This window comes from Musca autumnalis, unplaced genomic scaffold (genome assembly GCF_047663935.1).
Source record: "Musca autumnalis isolate F117 unplaced genomic scaffold, ASM4766393v1 scaffold_1, whole genome shotgun sequence".
Classification (NCBI taxonomy): domain Eukaryota; kingdom Metazoa; phylum Arthropoda; class Insecta; order Diptera; family Muscidae; genus Musca; species Musca autumnalis.
Window position 1 is genome coordinate 14890658 of NW_027411644.1, and position 20848 is coordinate 14911505.

At 36.4% G+C, this 20848-nt stretch overlaps 1 protein-coding gene and 2 long non-coding RNA genes across 3 annotated transcripts; 2 read left to right on the forward strand and 1 right to left on the reverse strand.

Annotated features, from left to right (window-relative positions):
• The first annotated feature begins 4610 nt into the window (after positions 1-4610).
• On the forward strand, positions 4611-18174 carry LOC141393989 (uncharacterized). Its single transcript, XM_073967683.1, has 3 exons — positions 4611-5382; positions 17016-17512; positions 17579-18174. The coding sequence occupies exons 1-3, from the start codon at positions 5178-5180 to the stop codon at positions 18149-18151; spliced, it is 1275 nt and encodes a 424-aa protein (XP_073823784.1). The 5' UTR covers positions 4611-5177; the 3' UTR covers positions 18152-18174.
• LOC141394006 (uncharacterized) lies at positions 5940-12000 on the reverse strand. Its single transcript, XR_012410233.1, has 4 exons — positions 11150-12000; positions 6426-6496; positions 6167-6234; positions 5940-6102 (listed from the first exon to the last, which is right to left on the reverse strand). It is a non-coding gene; the product is annotated as an uncharacterized lncRNA (long non-coding RNA).
• LOC141394012 (uncharacterized) lies at positions 6247-11394 on the forward strand. Its single transcript, XR_012410234.1, has 2 exons — positions 6247-6541; positions 10356-11394. It is a non-coding gene; the product is annotated as an uncharacterized lncRNA (long non-coding RNA).
• Positions 18175-20848: the final 2674 nt, after the last annotated feature.

Below are 20848 nucleotides of genomic sequence, written 5' to 3' on the forward strand. Positions count from 1 at the left end.
TCAGATAAATGACCGCCGCCACAGTCTATTGTCATTTGAGCCCTTTTTATGGCATTTTCCATCACTTTGGCCAAAACTTCCGGCGATAGGTCCTCACATTCTTGACGGATATTGTCTTTAAGAGCTGAAAGAGTCTGAGGCTTGTTGACATAAACCCACGACTTCAAAAAGCCCCACAAAAAGAAGTACAGGGAGAAGGCCAGGAAATCTGCGACGAAATTCACGTTGTGCCAAAGCCACCGTCCGATTATTGGTCAAATAAATAGTCACCAATATTCCGCGTTCTGGAGCAGTGTAGCGTAACATTGTTTATTAACGTGTATTTCGCATGTGCTTACTACACAAATGTCAAAACAGGGGCCAATCGCAAAATTTATAGAATTTTTTGGTAGGAGGATTACTTTTGCGCCACCTTGTACAAGAAATAAATCAAAATCAACAAGTAAAAAGTCGTTAAGTTCGACTGGGCCAAACTTGTTATACCCTCCACCATAAAATATTCTTAACTAAAATTAAATAGAGTCCAATTTTAGGTGCACACATTTTTCGACCACGGATACCCCAAGTTACTAAATTACTTAATCTAATCTAAAAATGTGTTCAACCTTTATATGGGAGCTATATCAAAGTGTGAACATATATTGACAATTTTTGGTGGAAAAAATTTGTACATGTAAGGAACCTCAAATGTCAAATTAAGGGTATTTCCGTCAATGTAGTTAAGACTCTCAAACTAAAACATGGAAAACATTACAGCTAGTTCGGTTAAAAATTTTAGCTAGAATCCTTAAAATACCAAAAAAACGGGAGGTACGGTTTTATGGGGCCTATACCAAAACGTGGACCTATATAAAAAATTTTTGGTAGAGAAGTACAGAAGTTACAGCAAGTTAGGTTAAAAATGGTATCTAAAATCCTCAAAATCCCGAAAGTTGGGAGGTACCGTTATATGGGGGCTATATTAGAAACATGTACCTGTATATTTAGTGGAGAAATTGTTGTGACCACAGAGAACCTAAAATGTCAAATTACAGCAAGTTTGACTAACAATGGTAGCTAAAAGTCTCTCAATGACGAAAATCGGAAGGTACCGTTATATGGGGGCTATACCAAAACTTGGGCCGATATAGCCCATTTTCGAACTTGACATGCCTATGGCAAAAATACACTCTGTTGTAAAGATGTAGCGTTCTAGATCAATTATTGTGGGCGCTAGAGTAATTAAAACAGACGGACGGACGGATATGGGTAGCTTAAATGCTCAAAATACCGAAAGTCGGGAGGTACCGTTATATTGGGGCTCTACCAAAACTTAAGCCGATATAGTCCATCTTCGAACTTGACATGTCTATGGCAAAAATACACTCTGGTGGAAAGATGTAGCGTTCTAGCTCAATTATTGTGGACGCTAGAGTAATTACAACAGACGGACGGACGGACATGACTATATAGATCAGAATTTCACCCTGATCAAGAATATATAGGGTGGGAAATTATTTCTTCAGTGCATTAGAAATGGAAAAAAAACAAACGTATGAAAACAATCTGAAATGAACAAGCTAACTTGAGACCAAATAGAAACTGTGTAACCCAGGACAACATCCTGTAGAATGAACCATTCCCTGTATCTACTGTTCATCGATTGCATAGAGCAAAGTGTACAGGATCGAGAGATGTGTTCACACGCAGCACTTAACACCAGCCATTATTGTCCCAATCCCTGAAATGCATTTGGACTCAGATGTAAGATCGAGAAAATAGTGGATTTTATGAGTCGAAAGAATATTATGGTGGCGACTTTGCAAGAAACAATGCTAAACAAATATTGTAGCTTACACCATTGTGATAGTTACAAAGTACTGAGGAGTGGAGGTGGGAGATTAGCTTTGCATCCCTCTGTTCAATACAGCCTGGCTCAAATGACCCGTATATGGAATGTATGGCAGTCTGGTGTGGAACTGGCGAGGTAGATTTGCTGAATTCCCGCCGATAAATAACAGTACTCCAGATTATAGGACCAACATTAGCTTTGAAGTTCCGTGACATCATCACTGCTGCAGTTGCTCGCCATATGTCTGCTGATTGAATACCCAAAGTGAGAACCACCATAATTTACAATGGATGATGTTGCGAATGTCATCAGGAACGCTAAATCATTCAAAACGTTGGACCCTGAAGGAATCTCCATGATACTTATCAAAAGCCTTTGATACTGTCAAACTGTTTGCTGTTTGAGGATATCGAGCAGACTACCCTCCGGTCATGTTCGAAACTTTGGATAATCAATTATATGTGCGGACGCCGGTCGTACGTAGAATTCAGAAGGCATTGAGTTCGTAGCGTATGCGGATGATGATACGGTCTTGGCGTCAGGTACTTCCCCTGATGTCATTTGTGAAAGGCTGAACTCCTATTTTACTGATCTTACCACCTTTTTCCCTGCAAGGAGTATCCAAATATCCGCCACTAAGGACACTCTGTTACCTCAAGGACTACAGAGGTGAGAACATAGTTGAATGTTAATGTCAACCACAAAAAAAAAACAACATTTTAGGAGTCCCATTCGACAGCACGTTCACGTAGTCCGCACACGCCAAAGCTATCTGTGACTAGCTGACATGTAGGAATAAGGTCCTCAAGTTGCTAGCCGGCAGCACTTGCGGTGTAGATAGAGAAACCTCGATCTGTGGTAAGCTATGCGGCGCCAGTGTGTTCCGACAATATATGTAAGTGCAACGCAATGGAAAATTCTTCAAACTTGTCAGAATACCGCCCTGAGAACTGCAACAGAGTGCCTCCTCATGTCTTCAGTGGACAATCTACATGAGGAGACAAACATTCTTCCAGTAGAGTAACATAATGGCATGTTTTCGTTGCAGTACTTGCTCCTGTGTTACCGTGAGAGCCATCCTAATCACCATATGTTGTAGAGTCCTACTCCTCCACCCAGGCATGTTAGGAGGGATCTTCATAATCCAGAAAGAGAGGTTCAACGATACAAGAGAGAACCCCTAGATTAACAAGCCTATCAAGCAGGTTTAAATAGCATTCAAACAGATGCCAGTTCCAGTTGCCGTAAACAATTATCGTGTGAATGTGGTCCTCGCATAACATCCCCCATCTAACGCAGCTGAGGAGAGTCAGCTGCCACATAAAACCATAGTAGTTTTGGTTCAACTACGTTCGAAATTGTACAGCCCTTTAAATTCTTATAGGGCAAGAATCGTGGACACAGTGCAAAATATCTGCCCAGCATGCGGCACAGGCCCGCACGATACACAAAACCTTTTCAAACCAAACCTACTCAGCTATCTTCATTAGTTTTGTGGCTACATACCATCTAAAACTGGAGAGAGAAACAGAGCCGGATTAACTAGAAGAATTCAAAACATTAACTTCGGTCGGGCTGAATTTTTTATACGCTCCACCAAAACATATTCTGAACTAAAATACAATATGTTAGGTGCAAAAATAGTTCGACCACGGATACCCCAAATGCATAAATTCGGTCAAAAAATTATCAAAAATGTCTTCAATCTGTTGGTACCTTTATACCAAAACATGGACATATGTGGACGATTTTTGGTGGAGGAGTTTCGGGACCCCTGAGGACTTCAAATGTCAAATTTCAAAATTGTAGTTAAAATCCTCAAAATACCGAAAATCGGGATTACATTTATATGTGGGCCATACCAAATCATGGACCTATGTTGACGATTTTTAGTAAAGAAATTTCGTTACCACTGAAAACTTCAAGTGTCAAATTACAGCTAATTCAGTTAACAATTGTAGCTAAAATCCTCAAAATAACGAAAATTGAGGGGTACCGTTATAAAAGCGCTATTCCTATATTGACGATTTTTGTTGGATATGTTTTAGGACCACTGAGAACCGTATATGTTAAATTACACCTAGTTCGTTCAAAAAATTAGCTAAAATCATCAAAATACCTTAAATCGGGAGGTACCCTTGGCAATTTTTAGTAGAGAAGAAGTTTTTTGGTCATTGGGAACTTCAAATGTCAAATTTCAACTAGTTCGGTAGCTAAAATCCTCAAAAAAACGAAAATTGAGTGGTACCGATATATGGGGCCTATACCAAAACTTGGACCTATCTCCAGCATTTTTGGTGATGACATTTTTAAGCTCTTGAAACTCCAAGTGCCAAATTGGAGCCAATTAGGGAGGAAAATATCTACAATCCTCAAAATGTCTGCCTTGTTTTAGGATTTTTCTCATCTATAAACATTGCTGTTTTAGAATCCGCAAAAACTTCCCTGGTGTAAGCGGTAAGGTCAACTTGACACGAGATTTATTTAAAAAGCTCTCCGGCGATTTTTTTTTTTTGTTTTTCGATTTGTCTCATCTATTAACATTGTAGTTTCAGAATCCGCAAAAACTTCCCAGATGTAAGCACCTTCCATTTAAATTTGGTTTAAGAGAACCGTGTATATTTTTCAAACTGAAACCTTTTTTCGATTATTATAATAACCGGTTTCCCTATCTTCGCTAACAAACAAAGACTATATTAACTCGAATTCACTCTACAATTCTTTCTCTTGTTTCCTACAACTCTCTTCAAATATCTCACAGAATGTATTCAACCGTTTCAGACTGCAATTCAAAAATATAAAACAAAACATTATTTCAAACGTTGTCTGATCGCCGCAGATAAAGCAACAGTTCGATGGCAGTAACGAACGACGTTGTTGGAGCGCATATCGAAAAAAATAAAAACAACGAAAATACTTTAAAGACGTTATAAACTTTTTTTCAAAACCCAACATACAAATAGCTTTGGGGCATTTGTTTTCCATTTTCCAAACGCAATAAAATTGATTTTGACGCAAAGTGTGATAAATTGCCACGGTCATTGTTATTGATCGATATTTTCAAGTTCCTACTTAGAAAAAAAAAAACACAACAACAACGAAACAAATGAAAAAAAACAGAAAACAAAATTACAATTGTATAGCCATGTAAATGACGAGCAATAAACAAGTGTAACAAAATTCTTAGCGCCAGCAATTTGTCAATATTATGAAACTAATTAATTTGTGGCTTATTTCCAAACCGCCGACCTTGATAACATTTTTGTGATAATCGAAAAAAATATAAATATACATATAACAGTTACTGTGATTCGAGTTCTTGGCAAATAACAAAAATACCACCAATATGCCTGATAATAGTTCTAAATTTAATCCCAATCTAAATGTGGATATACCCAAATGGGTTAACGAAAATTATTTCCATCCAATTCTGAAAAATGATTTACCAAATTTTGTAAAAATTTTAAATTTTAAAACCATTCCTGCCACCCCACCTGGAGAAAATTATACCTCGTTAATGATGAGAATTAAAATGGATATCGAAATGGAAGGTTAGTATGAATGAGTGTGTGTGTGTTTTTTTTTTTTTGTCTCGCCGAATGACTGACAGACTGTTTGTTTTTTGGTTGGTAAAATTTGTTTGCCGCTGATTATGATGACAGGTCTCTGTGTTAGTGTTGTGTTGGCCTGTCTTATCTAAAGATTTTGAAATGTTGATAAGGTTTTTTTTAAGTAAAACAGAAACAATCAAAAAGTTACTAAGCATTTAAAGTTCTTTTCCTTTTGTTTCTCTAAAGAAAAAAAAATACTTTTATATTATTAACAACAAATGCCTATTAATTTTTATAACAAATGTCCCCATTTGTTTTGTTCCTATGGGTATTTTGAACCCAAGGAATGTTAATGAAATGTTTGTATTTATTTTTGGATTAATGTTGTTATACCCTGGAATGTGGAATTAATTTTATTTAACAGGTGCTTGACTTTGTCACGTTGTAGTCAATTTTAAGGAAACAGCGTAATACGAATTACATAAAAAACAAATACAATATTAAAATATTTAAACAGCTATATTCATATATTTTAAACTGTTAAAATAATATTTAAATAATTAATAATTACGTATTTATGCAAGTTAGCACATCCCTGCCGAACTAACAAACAACATTGTTGCTTGCTTGGCTGTGTTGTGTTCTTGCTAGGCTACATTGATGGAGTCGTGTTACGTCTAGTGGCGTGATCATGGTGTCAGCACTTTTTGTCTTTTATAACTTAGGTAGTTTAAGTAGAATAAGTTTTTGGATTTCAATAAAGAAACAGTTTATTTAAGCTCACCAAAAGACGAAGAAGTCTTTTATTGTTAACTGGCGCCCAACCGGGTTCAACCCTACAAATATGAAGATCTAAAAAAGAGATCTATCAGTTTAAATCAGTCCTACGAATATAAAGATCTAAAAAAAAGAGATCTATCATCTTAAATTTAAATTTTGCTGAAAAAGGAAGCTTTACTTAAAACTTGCTGGATTAAGAGGCCTCGCTTAAAATTTGCTGAAAAATCTAAGGATCTACTCTTTTTAAATAACGTAATACTTACTGAAAGTAATATTTACTGGAAGGAAGCCTTACTTAAAACTTGCTGGATTAAGAGACCCCGCTTAAAACTTGCTGAAAAATATAAGGATTTACTCTTTTTAAACAACATAAAGTCATGTAAGTGTGTCACTCATTGAATTTCAAAATTGTGTCCAAAACTGGTGGTATTAAGAACTTAATATTTAAGAAAAAACAAAGTGTAGTGCGTGTTTAAAACATTTTTATCTTTGTGCCAAAAAAAAAAAAAAAAAAAACAAACACAGTGATTTAGATCTTGTTATAGTCGTAACAATTTTTTGTTTGAAAAGACAATATGAACAGTGAAGAAATGACTGCATTAATAGAATCCGCTGTACGTACAGCGATTCTGGCATATAAAACAGAAGTCGACAAAAAAGTCGACGAGTTAACAAAAAAATTATCGTCCATTTCAGTAGGGCAAACAGATGTGAAACCATACGAAGACGTAAAAATTTATTCATCAATAACGTGTGATGAATCACTTGATATTATCAAATCTTTGCCCGAATTTGACGGGAAAATCGAAAACTATGTTTCGTGGAGACAACCGACCAATTATGGTAACGGTAAAACTTCTCACAGACAACCATTTAAGCGTCAAGCTGGGTCTGGCCGGAGTACGGGCCCAAAATTTCAAAAAGTGAATAATATGATTCCAGAATCCCATTCAGGAGAAGAGCAGGCGGGACACTATTGTGACATAGCTCAATCCGAATGTGGAGACATAAACGATGAAATAAATGAAGACCGTGACTATGTAAATTTTTTAGAGGCAGGTCCCTACTACCGTTCATAAGGCGGACGATAGCAGGGAAACCAATACGCCTTTTAATTGACACTGGTGCTTCAAAAAATTATATAAAACCTCTCAATGAACTGAAGCATATAATTCCCGTAAGTACTCCTTTTTCAGTTCACTCTGTCAACGGACAAACTCCTATTAAACAAAAATGTTTTGTAAATTTATTCGGCATGAACTCTACATTCTTCATTTTGCCAACTCTAACAACATTTGATGGAATTGTGGGCTTAGACCTATTAAAGAAAATCAATGCAAACATTGATTTAAAAAAAGGATTTATCCTACATAATTCTGGCTCTGAACTAATTGAATTTTTTGAATGTAAAGATGTTAATTTTATAGACGTCGATAAAATTGATGTGCCTTTCGCAATTAAGGCGGATTTTCAGAAAATGTTAAAAAAACGAATAAAGGTTTTTGCTGATCCTAAAGAAGCACTACCTTATAATACAAATATCGTTGCTACCATTAACATGGAGAACGAAGAACCTATTTATTCTAAACTATATCCATACCCAATGGGTGTATCTGAATTCGTAAATTCAGAAATAAAAAAATTGTTGGCAGATGGTATAATTCGACCTTCAAGGTCACCATTTAATAGCCCAGTATGGGTAGTCGACAAAAAAGGTGTCGATAATCTAGGCAACCGAAACAAACGTCTCGTTATAGATTTTCGGAAGCTTAATGCCAAAACAATTAGTGATAAGTATCCCGTTCCGAACGTAACAATGATATTATCAAATTTAGGTAAAGCAAAGTACTTTACCACTTTAGATCTGAAATCCGGGTTTCATCAAATTGAACTCGCGGAAAGAGATAGGGAAAAAACGGCATTTTCTGTAAATAACGGAAAGTACGAGTTTTGCCGTCTCCCATTTGGACTAAAGAATGCTCCTAGTATGTTTCAAAGAGCGATAGACGACATACTAAGAGATGAAATAGGCAAAACATGTTACGTTTATGTTGATGACGTTATTGTTTTTTCAGAAACCAAAGAGGATCATGTAAAACATATCGACTGTGTTCTTAGGAAACTGCTCGATGCAAACATGAGAGTCTCTGTCGAAAAATCAATTTTTTTTAAATCCGAAGTTGAATACCTTGGCTTTGTCGTATCCAAAGAAGGTATAAAAACCGCACCATCAAAGATAAGTGCAATACAAAATTTCCCAGAACCAACGACGTTGTTCGCACTAAGATCGTTTCTTGGGTTAGCAAATTATTACAGATGTTTTATCAAGGACTTTGCCAAAATTGCAAAACCTTTAACTGATATTTTAAAAGGAGAAAACGGTAAAATTCCTGCAACCAAATCCAAAAAGGTTGTAGTCAATCTTAACGCCTTCCAACTGGATGCATTTCACAAACTGAAAAATATTCTATCTTCGGAGGACGTCATGTTGATGTACCCTGACTATAAAAAACCGTTCGACCTTACCACTGATGCATCAGCACATGGTTTAGGTGCTGTCCCATCCCAAGAGGGAAGACCAATCACTATGATTTCTAGAGCATTGTCGGATAAAGAGTTGAATTTCGCAACAAACGAAAGGGAGCTTTTAGGAATAGTCTGGGCTCTTAAAACATTAAGACATTACCTCTATGGTGTGAAGACTCTTAACATCTTCACTGACCATCAACCTTTGACATATGCAGTTTCGGATCGTAATCCGAATGCAAAAATTAAGCGCTGGAAAGCTTTCATCGATGAACATAATGCAAACTTGTATTATAAGTCAGGAAAAGAAAATCAAGTTGCAGATGCGCTATCAAGGCAACTTGTCCATGCGTTGGAGAACGATAATTCGTCAGACATGGCAACAGTCCATAGTGAAGAGTCATTCACTTACACTATGGAAAGCTCAGACAAACCGGTCAATTGTTTTCGCAACCAAATCATTCTGGAAGAGTCGGAATTTCCCACCACTCGAAATTTTATACTTTTCGGAAACAAAACGAGACATATTGTACAATATAGAGATAAAAACGAAATATTGGCCAAAATTGTTGATGCAGTCAACACTGAAGTTGTCAATGCTATTCATTGCGGCCTACCTGTGTTGGCCCACATTCAACACGATTTGATTAGAATGTTTCCTTCAACGAAGTTCCGATTTTGTAGTAAATTTGTCTCTGACATTTTCAACCAATGCGACCAGAGAGAAATTGTCGTAAGTGAACACAATAGAGCTCATCGGGCAGCCCAAGAGAATGTTAAGCAAATCCTTTCAGACTACTATTTCCCCAAAATGGTGAAAATAGCGAATGAGGTTGTTGCCAACTGCAAGACATGTTCAAAAGCAAAATACAATCGGCATCCAGAAAAACACGTTATAGGAGAAACAAAGGTTCCTTCTTATTCCGGTGAAATTCTACATATTGATATTTATTCAACTGATAAAAACCATTTCTTAACTTGTGTGGATAAATTCTCAAAATTCGCTGTGGTACAGCCAATAGCGTCCAGAACGATTCTAGACGTAAAAGAACCAATTCTCCAATTAATGAATATTTTTCCAAATACCAAAGTTGTCTACTGTGATAATGAGAGGTCCTTTAACTCTGAGACTATCAGATCAATTCTGAAAAACAGGTTTAATGTAGATATTGTCAATTCACCTCCTCTACACAGCACCTCAAATGGGCAGGTAGAGAGATTTCATAGCACTCTTGCCGAAATCGCAAGATGCTTGAAAATAGAAAGGAAGATCGAGGATACCGTCGAACTCATCTTACAATCAACTATAGAATACAACCGAACAATTCATTCTGTCACGAATGAAAGACCTATTGATACGATACATTCTGCACCCTCTGAGGTAAAACAAAAGATTAAAGAGCGAATCTCTAACGCGCAAAACAGGCAGTTACATTACTTTAATAAAAGTCGTCATGACAAAGTTTACAATGTGGGGGATAAAGTCTTTGTTAGGAATAATCGTAGACTTGGAAATAAAATGACACCACTTTATGAAGAAGCTACTGTCGAAGCAGATTTGGGGACAACTGTCCTAATAAAGGGGAGGGTGGTCCATAAGGACAACCTCAGATAAATTTTAGTTTATATTGATAAAATGTTTTTTTCTGCTTTTGTTTTTTACCTAGGCTGTTACTACAATTTCTTTTCATACTAACGTTGACTCGTGCAAAGATTATTGACTATTCACACTCCGATTATGTCCCAATTTTGGATGGGAAAGCCATCGTTTGGAATGACTATGGGTATCTAAGGCATACAACTAACTTAACAACGTACTTTGAGATACAACGTGAAACTAAAAATGCAATTAGCATATTTCCTCAGACTCATGTAAAAAAGATATTAGAATCCGATTTATTGCATATTGATACTCTTTTAACAACCCTCACCATACATCATCGGCATGCAAGAAGCATTAATTTGATAGGCAAAGCACTTAAGGTCATTGCGGGTACACCAGATGCAGATGATTGGGAAGAAGCAAAATTAATCGAAAAACAACTTGTAGACTCCAACAATAGACGGATAGAAATAAATACAAAAATACAAATTGAAATCGAGAAATTAACAAACGCTGTAAACACGATTCTAAGGACTCGTAGAAAGGAACAAATTGATACCGTAAATCTATTTGAAATTTTAATGGCCAGAAATCGGATGATAGTTATGGAACTACAAAATATAATTTTATCCGTAACTTTAGCTAAAATAAATATTGTAAATCCAACAGTTTTGGACCAGGACGATTTAAAAATATTTATAAAAAATCAGAGCAATGAGCAACACACAGATTTCACCATATCAGAACTAATGTCTTTGTCTAAAGTAAAAGTAATATCAAATGAATATTGTTTGTATTTTATCATTAAATATCCTATTCCAATAAGAACATGTCAGAAAATTTCTTTATTCCCAGTACCTCACGATAATAAAATTATCCAATTCGCTGACACCAACACTGTAGTAGACTGCGAAGGCAAGACGTATTCAGCAACAAATTGCAAGCAAACAATATCTTCAACCTATTGTCAACTTATGCCAAGCGAAACCTGCGCTCAACAACTCATATCGGGTGAATCAGCACACTGTAATACGCAAAGCAATAATCTTGATAAAGTGGCAGAAATCGACGATGGAATTATCATTGTCAATGACGCTATTGCAGAAGTGAAAGAAGCAACCGAAAATGTAAGAAACATAAACGGCACATTCCTCATAACCTTTGAAAAAAATGTGACTGTCAATGGTACACTATTCGTAAATAGAAACAACATTGATATGCGGAAACCAGGAACACCATCATTCCCCTCAATTATTATAAACAACCACAGTGAAATTTTAAGTTTGTCATCTATCCATCAGATGAACTTGCAAAACTTACAATATATTGGCGACCTTGAAAAAGATGCAAGAATGCGACCAATTTTAGTTGGCGGTGTTGTTTTTATGAGTATCGGAATACTCCATCTCATATTGTGCCTCGTCAAACGTAGGACAAAGATAAGAGAACAACAAAGATTTAAATCTGCCGTAGCAATGGCTATAAAGAAGACCGAGGACGGCCTCCACTTAAGTGAGGGGGTAGTTAGCACATCCCTGCCGAACTAACAAACAACATTGTTGCTTGCTTGGCTGTGTTGTGTTCTTGCTAGGCTACATTGATGGAGTCGTGTTACGTCTAGTGGCGTGATCATGGTGTCAGCACTTTTTGTCTTTTATAACTTAGGTAGTTTAAGTAGAATAAGTTTTTGGATTTCAATAAAGAAACAGTTTATTTAAGCTCACCAAAAGACGAAGAAGTCTTTTATTGTTAACTTGCATATAACGGCTTTATTAAAAAATTAGCATTTGTTTAAATTGTTTTTGCAGCACAAGGTATTTCTTCACTGCCAACCAAATGCACAAATGTGGCAGAACTAGAATAAAAAAAAAAAACAATATAAAATTATAAAAAACATTAAACGTTTATATGTATGAGTCATGCTGAACTATTTAATAATGCTCTACCAAAATTCTTTCAAATCATGCTGGAAAAAAATTAAAATCATTTTACAAACCTTTACGAAGAACTATGATCTAAAAAGAAATTGCTAATAAGAATTCTATGACTAAAAACGCTGCAGTGTCATCAACATTAGAAACAGAAACTGATATAAGATGGAACTTTCCAAACGTGTATTTGCTATACCCACCACCACAGATAGCATGGAGGGTATATTATGTTTGCAACCCTATAAATTATATATTAGGGTGGTTTTAAAAATTCGATGTTGCGCTGGCCAAAAAAACTCAATTTTCTTAATTTTTTCTGAGAAAACTACCAATATTTTTAGCTAAATCTTTTATTCCTATGAAAGACCACATCTTAAACCACCTTTGGCATTTTTTTTTGTTGAAAAATATTGCACAGTTTTGTGGTAAATGGCTACCTGTGAAACCCATTTTTTGTAAAAGCGTTTTGCGGTGACAACGATTGCTCGAAAACAAATGGGGCGATCTTCATATATTTTGGTGCGCGTTTTAAGAACCTAATAATCTTGTCTTTAAGCGAGACAGAATTTTCAAAAATCTATTTTAACAAAAACAGTGAAAAAGTGTAAAAATCAAAATTTCGATTTTAACCAAAAATGGACCGATTTTTGCTAAAACATCGGCCAAAAAATTTAAAACAAAATCTGTCTAGCTTAAAGACTAGATTTTTATTTATTTAATAAGCTCGCCAAAAATACGAAGATAGGTCTATCCGTTTTCGAGCTATCGTTGGCACCGACTTCAAAACTGAAGGAACTGAAGATTTCAGCTCTTTTCGATTTTTGAAAATTTTTAGATTTTTTCAAATTGACAAATAGGGATAACCCCTTAAGGCGTTTAGTTTTGTTAGATTTTAAGATTGCCAAAGTTTGAACACAGTCGGAATATGTTAACACGTGCCACAGGGGCCTCAAAGTTTCTATGGGCCCTATATATGGCTAATAACACAGTTTTTTCTGAGCAAACAAGACTAAATGTCAAAAATGACTATGAAAACGCGACAAAATCGATTTGTTGTCAATGAGAGCCGTACCTAAAATTTTCTGAGCGACATTTTTGCAGAACATTTCGAAGTTGAAAAACGTCATCTTGTAGTGCTTTTATAGCAGCTCTTAAAATAAAGGACGAAAAGGACATTGAAGGAAGCGAGTTAGAAGGTCGAAGCGCTATACGAAAATAATCCTCATTCGATTTGACTGATGACATGTCATCTCAAAAATAAGCTAAATTAACAGTGAACAAAGATATAACGCTAATTCCTGATGGCTTACAGGGTCTCTAGCAAAAACTTCATCACGCCATAACGCGGAAGTTCGACTCACGGCGGATCTGTCCTTCTGGGTTCTGTATATACTCACCAAAAGCTTTCATCCCCAAAAGGAATTTTCCACCCCCCAAAATTTCGGTTCACAGTGTAACAAAACAGAGCCGATTTTCAACAATTTTTGTAGGATTAATTTTTGAGTCGATTTAGTCATGTTCGTCTTTTGAAATCATTCTAGGGTTCGCATTAATTGAGCTAGAACGCAATATTTTTGCACACAAGTATATTTTTCCATAGGCAGATTAAATTCGAAGACGGGCCTCTATCGGCCCACATTTTGGTATGGACCCCAAAAAATATTAACTCCCGATTTTCGGCATATTTGCTAAAATGTTTAACAGAATTAGCTGTAATTTGGCATTTGAGATTCCTAGCGGTCACAACACCTCTCCACCCAAAAAATTGTCACCATTGGTCCATGTTTAGGTATACCTGCATAAAAACTGCTCGATGTTTAATGATTTAGTCGACCCAAGGATCCAGCACATAATGCTGAACTTGTTTGAGTTGACCTTTCTCTTCGAACATTTCTGCAGTCGAACCACAACGCCCGTTATTTATCTGGCATTTACCCTTTGTTGTATCAGCAACAATCATCACAATTGATTCCCACAGGTTGGACTCTCTGGAGTCCTTTTCAGCGCAGCCAAAATCGAACGATGGGAAAACTCAAACAATAATTAATTTCTATAGATTCAGTCCTGATGCTGCATTTTCATTGTCCCAAGGACTATATTTAGTGCTGTCTGATGAGTCCGTGCTACCTTCTTAACAATCGGGTATCGACAATCATCGAGCGTATTGGATGTACGATCGTTCCGAGGAGCAAACATAGATTCGCACCACTACCTTCTTGCAGCAAAGGTACGCACCCGTCTAAACGTTGCATATAAAACACGAAAAGACACAACAGGAAAGTTAGGCATCAGTAAGCTGCAATCACAACAGATAGCCACAGCATGTTCCACTCAAATGGTTCAATTGCTTAATCAAAGCATTACTAGACCCCATAACATAACAACACAATGGCAAAATATTTCCCACTCCATGCAAACAACCGCAAAATCCATACTTGCATACCAGAGACCTCCACGAAGGAACCCATGGCATGACCAGGAGTGTGATGCTGCTATCTAAGAGAAAAATGCGGCATATAGGGATACTTTACAGCAATGGTGAGCAAAATAGGAAAAGAGAAAATTTAAGGGAGAATTAATATTTAATATTTCTTGTTGTTTCATTGCATATTTAGACATTTTTAAGCACTAATGTTACCTAAAATCGTGCTACAAATGAATTATTAAAGAATTATTACAAAAAATTCTTAAACGCCCAAGTGTTGTTGAATTAATTAAATTAAGAGTATTTTACAGAAACCACCAGTGGATGGCCGTGCACACGTCTGCTTTACAGCAATGGTGAGCAAAATAGGAAAAGAGAAAATTTAAGAGAGAATTAATATTTAATTTTTCTAGATGTTTCATTACTTATTTCAACATTTTTTAAACATTTATGTTGTCTAAAATCGTCCACATTGCAAATTATTAAAAAATATAAATAAAAAAATGCATAAACTTTTAATTGTTTATGGTTCACAAAAAACTAAGAGTACGTTTTAACAATTTGCCTGTGTGCTAGCACACAGGCGTGCTCACCCCTACTTTACAGTCAGTAGCAATACATATGTACATGGATGCCAACTGTGCCGAGGTAAAAATCACTACAGCCACATACGCACCATAGGTCTGTAGCGATTTTTAACTTATAACAGTTGGCATTCCTGCTTAAACAGTGGTTTTTGTACGGCAAAAATCACCACAAGTAGCGGGAAACCACCAACTTGGCACCCCTTCATATGTAGCGCACGAGAGAGGAATCGAGAGAAAAGGAGAGAGGAGAAACGTATTTTCCGCTAGAAAAAGAAAGAAATGGAAAAGCGGGGGTGTGCAAAAAATCGAAATGTACAGGAGCCAGAATGAAGTCCGAAAATTCTACCAAAGTGTGAAACATCAAACTGATGGCTTTGGTAGAGGCACATCCTCCTGTAGAGTCCAGCAAGTTAATTAGGTAACTGATACAGATAGTGTGCTCGGGATATGAAAAGAGCAAACTGTTGGTATCCAGTACTAGCGAAGACGACGAAGATACCACAGATCCAATCCGAGAAGATGGTATTGAATTTATAACGCCCGGCCAAGATGAGGTAAACACAGCAATAAACCGGATAAAGAATAATAAGGCAGCAGGAGCCGATGGCCTACCGACCGATCTGTTCAAAACCGGACGCGACACGCTGATAAAGTGTATGTATCAGCTAGTTAGCACCATCTGGCAGGAAGAACGCGTACCCGACGACTGAAACGTGGGCATCCTATATCCAGTCCACAAGAAGGGAGATAATACTGTGTACTCTAATTACTGGGGCATACGTCTGCTCCATATTGCATATAAGATAGTATGTGGCATATTGTGTGAGCGACTAAAGCCTATGGTCAATGAAATAGTTGGACCCTATCAGTGCGGCCTGAGACCGGGTTCAAGGAAAAGACCCAAGAAATGCAGATCGACACCAACCACCTTTTTGTCGATTATAAAGCAGCCTTCGACAGACCTATACTTTCAAAGGTATTCCATGCCATGTCTGATTTTGATATCCCTGCAAAGCTCAGTACAGGGATGGCCCCCGGTTAAAATGGGCTAAAAATATTGTTGAATTTCGGAGGGGCGGGGTACTTCCCCTATACCCTATTTTTTTAAAAATGCTATATCTTTATAAATGTCTTTATAAAAAAATCAAATGTCGTCCGTTGGTAATTGCATCAGTTGAGAACGGCTGGACCTGATTTGGATAACTCTTTTTTTTTTAAATGTTCGTTATAACCCAACATACGTTTTTATTCGAAGAAAATTTTACCACGCCCACTTTTTTAAATTTTCAATATAACTTTTTTTCTCAAAAACTACTGAACCGGTTTCTTGAAATTGTCAGAGAATGTACAGGGATAGCCCCCGAAAACAGGCTACATATTTTATTGAATTCCAGAGGGGCGATACTTTTAAAAAACGCTATATTTGCAAAAATTACGAATGTTTTGGTTTAAAAATTTACAAATTAATCCACAATCTAGGTACTTCTTTGGGGTCTAAAGACCCGACCACGCGAATTTCGGGTGGCTATTCTTTAAAAATCGCTATATTTGCTAAACTTATGAGTGAGGTTGAAAAATAACTATTTTTGAATTGTAAAGTATAAAGTCTACTAAAAGTTGTCATTAAAACTCATCAGGACGAGCCAGCAACGCGGACCTGTCCAAATAAAAAAACATTTTGTTATTAAAAAAAAAATCATATTTCAGTTTTTAAAATAACTACAAAAATATTCAATTTCCTATAATATGCGATTTCCTGTTTTTTTTTTTAATTTTTACAGATGGCTTTACGCAACAAAAATCTTACATTATAAAGACGATGTTAGATGATAAGAAAGGCGGTACATTTATCAACACCCTCAACCTGTTTCCCAAAGAACGTCTCATGTATGAGGCCATATTACCCCAGCTGGAGGCGCTCTATGAAGAATGTGGCAGTAAAGTGAAATTCGCTCCCAAATGTCATTGGATTGAAGATAAATCGGGAAGAATTACCCTAGTCTTGGAAGATTTACTAACGAAAAAATTCAAAAACGTAAATCGTTTGAAAGGTTTCGACATGACGCACATGAAGAGGGTGCTGGAAAAATTGGCAGAATTTCATGCAGCCTCAGTGGTGTTACGAGAACGACATGGATCATTTCCAAAGGAATTTAAGAACACATATTTACCGGCCAACTATCAAAAATCCAAATCATATCAGGCGCGTTTGCATAGTTATAAGGCGGCCATGGCCACATGGGGTCTGGAGGATTATGAGAAATATGCGAATAAGATTGTGAGTTAAATGAAAACAAATTTATTTCCATCAGTATTAACAGTAATATGTACTCTTCATCCACAGCCCAATGCCGAGCAGTATGTCAATGCCACCATGCAGTGTTTCAACAACAGCTATCCAGAGGAATTTAAAGTCCTAAATCACGGTGATTTTTGGTCCAGCAATATCATGTTAAATTACACCTCCAAAAATGGCCACAACGACATAAATCAAATACGTTTTGTCGATTTTCAAATGTGTAAATGGGGTAGTCCGGCCATGGATTTGTGGGAATTAATTATTTGTTCGGTGGAAAGTAATCTGCGCATACGGAATTTTGATTTATTTTTGAGATTGTATCACACGCATCTGTTGAAATGTTTGAAATTCTTGAAATATGAAAAACCCATGCCCCTGTTAAGTGATTTACACATAAGTATGTTGAGATACGGATTTTGGGGATACTTTACTACCTTCACACATCTTGTGTTGATATTACTGCCCTCGGATAAGGAGGCGAGTTTGCTGAGGTTAATGCAACCCGGTGAGGAAGGTGATAAATTTCGTATGAAGGCATTTACAAATCCCCTGTATGTTCGAGCGGTATTGGATATATTACCATTTTTATATCGAAGAGGTATTTTAGAATTTCAATAAAAAAACAATTATTTAATGAAAAATTGAATTTTAATGTGTTATTGGTCACTGATTTTTCTTTGAGTGTAAGGTGACAAAAAAGCTTTTTTTCAGTTAGGGTTGCCATGATGTTATGAAATTTCAAATGTTATGGTTAACTATGGGCAAGCAAGAGCATTGAAAATGAAGGTAACATTTACCTTTGGATGTGATACGGAAACGTTTGTTGAATTTTGTGCTATAAATTCACGAAAACTACCCTTAAAGTTTGTTTGTACTTCTTTGGTATTGGGTGAGTAGGTTGAGCTGGAAATTTAAAATTTGGTATGGGGATTTCTTTTATTGTTCCCCATAAGGACGTTTTTGGAAGTTTTAAAGAAAAGTTATAGAAATTCATATTGGGAAAATTTTGATGTTAATGGGAGAAAAAATTACGGTACCAAATATTGTGTCATTGGCATTTGATGAACATGAAGGGTGTATCGATTGGCTCCAAAGATGTTTTTATACCCTCAACCATAGTATGGAGCGTATATTAAGTTTGTTTTTCCGTTTGTAAATAATCATTTGCGACCCTATAGAGTATATATATTCTTGATCAGCGTAAAATTCTGAGTCGATCAATGTCAATGTTGGGCTATATCGGTCCACGTTTGGTATAGCCCCCGTATAATGGTACCGCCCGATTTAAGGTATATTGACGTTTTCAGTCACATTTTCAACCCGAATTTGACATTTAGTGATCAACAAACTTATATTCCAAAAGATAGGGGCATAGGTCCATGTTTTGTTATAGTCCCATATAACAGTACCTCCCGATTTTTGGTAGCTGTAATTTGAAATTTGAGGTTCTCAGTGGTCATGAAACTTCTCCACCAAAAATCGTCAATATAGGTCCATGTTTTGGTATAGCCCCATTTTCGGTATTTTGAGAATTTTAGCTACAATTTTTAACCGAACTATCTGTTATTTGACATTTGAGGTTCTCAGTGGTCACGAAACATTTCCACCAGAAATCGTCGATATAGGTCCATGTTCTGGTATAGCCCCTTTATAATGACACCTCCTGAATTTCAGTATTTTGATGATTTTAGCTGCAATTTTTAGCCGAACTATCTGTAATTTGACATTTTAGGTTTTCAGTGGGCGCAAAACATCTCCACCAAAAATCGTCAATATAGGTCCATGTTTTGGTACCATATTACGGTACATCCCGATTTTCGATATTTTGAGGGTTTTAGCTAAAATTTTCTCCGACCTAGCTGTAATTTGACATTTGAATTTTCAGTGGTCACGAAACTTCTTCTCTAAAAATCGTCAACATAGGCATAGTTCCCATATAACGGTACTGCTCGACTTTCGGTATTTTAAGGTTTTTAGCTGCAAATTTTCGCTTTAAGCGATGGGTTTCACACCAATCTTAGCTAATGTGTTATTAGTGAAACAGTTGTATGCTAGTAATCTATTATGCTGTATGCACCTAATAGGCTTGATGCCTAGTTTTCCGAACCAAGGCGGTTTTCTTGCTCCGGAAAAAATGCGGAGACAGTGTGAATTAATGTTGTTATCGTCCAATTCCGCCCATAAAGTTGTTAAAGGGGTTTTCAATTCCGTACCCACTTCCTTTGGCTCCAAAGATTAATATATATTCTCAAGAAATGCGGAAAGTTTACGAATTTTCGAATTCGAAAAAATAGTGGCTTATAATAAAGAGTGAGGAATATAGAAATGGACCAATAATAGCAATACCTATTTAGGTGATCCTCCCTATACCACCATATCCATTTAGCGCAATTTTTCTATATTTTTTCAAAAGTCTGGTACTTTCTCTAATGTTCGAATCGTGATATCGATGGCATGCTTTTGGCACCCTACACAATTATTTTCCTATAAGGGATTTTAGGCTCCTGTGGATTAGTAGCCATGACTATAGTTTTAGCTCTCTTCTTTATGTACATTGTGTCAATTAAATCCACATCTTCAAAACAATCTTAATTATATCGCACTACAGGATGTCTCCTTGTCTAAAAAGTCGTTGGATTCTAAATTCGGACATTGCCTGGGTCACCTTTGAACCTATAAAGCTGACAAAAGCATGACCTAAAGCGAAGTTCTGGTTAAAACATGTTTCATTTATTTCATTGCCTATAGATTGCCGCCGCTGCCACAGTAAGCTAAACTTAACAAACAAGGGGGAATAGACTCATTATTCTAAATATTGAATATGCATTCCTAACTCTTTTTGTGTGGACCAGATATCTAGTGCTCAGGTTATGCGCTCCTCTTGTCAGATGATGCCTTTGGGTGATGGCTCTTTTACAATCTCATATCAATGTGTAATTTTTTATATACAAAATGATTTAACAATTTATAATTTCTTTCGGGCGATTTTTGAAGTCACTGTAAGGATCATCAAACACACAGGATAGTAAAATATCCACGTTATCATTGGAGAGGATGAATGTCAGTGAGAGGTAGTCGTTCTTGCTGTAAAAGTTGTATAAGTTTTGTATAACTTTGATCGCACGATCACATCTCAGATTGCTTCGGGTAATGTTGATTGGAGATTCATACTTTTTGCAGTGGGTCTTCATGGATTTGAGAGCTTTCGGGTAGTCACTCAGATCTACAGATAATTTAAAAAATTTTCAGTTAGGAACTATTGACTACTGAACCAATGATCAGCCTATGAGTAAGAATAGAATGAACAGAATTTAC

Coding starts and splice junctions, on each gene's coding strand:
- LOC141393989 (XM_073967683.1), top strand. CDS start 5,178: ATGCCTGATAATAGTTCTAAATTTAATCCCAATCTAAATGTGGATATA. Junction 5,383..17,015: donor AATGGATATCGAAATGGAAG/GTTAGTATGAAT, acceptor TAATTTTTACAG/ATGGCTTTACGCAACAAAAA. Junction 17,513..17,578: donor AGAAATATGCGAATAAGATT/GTGAGTTAAATG, acceptor CTTCATCCACAG/CCCAATGCCGAGCAGTATGT.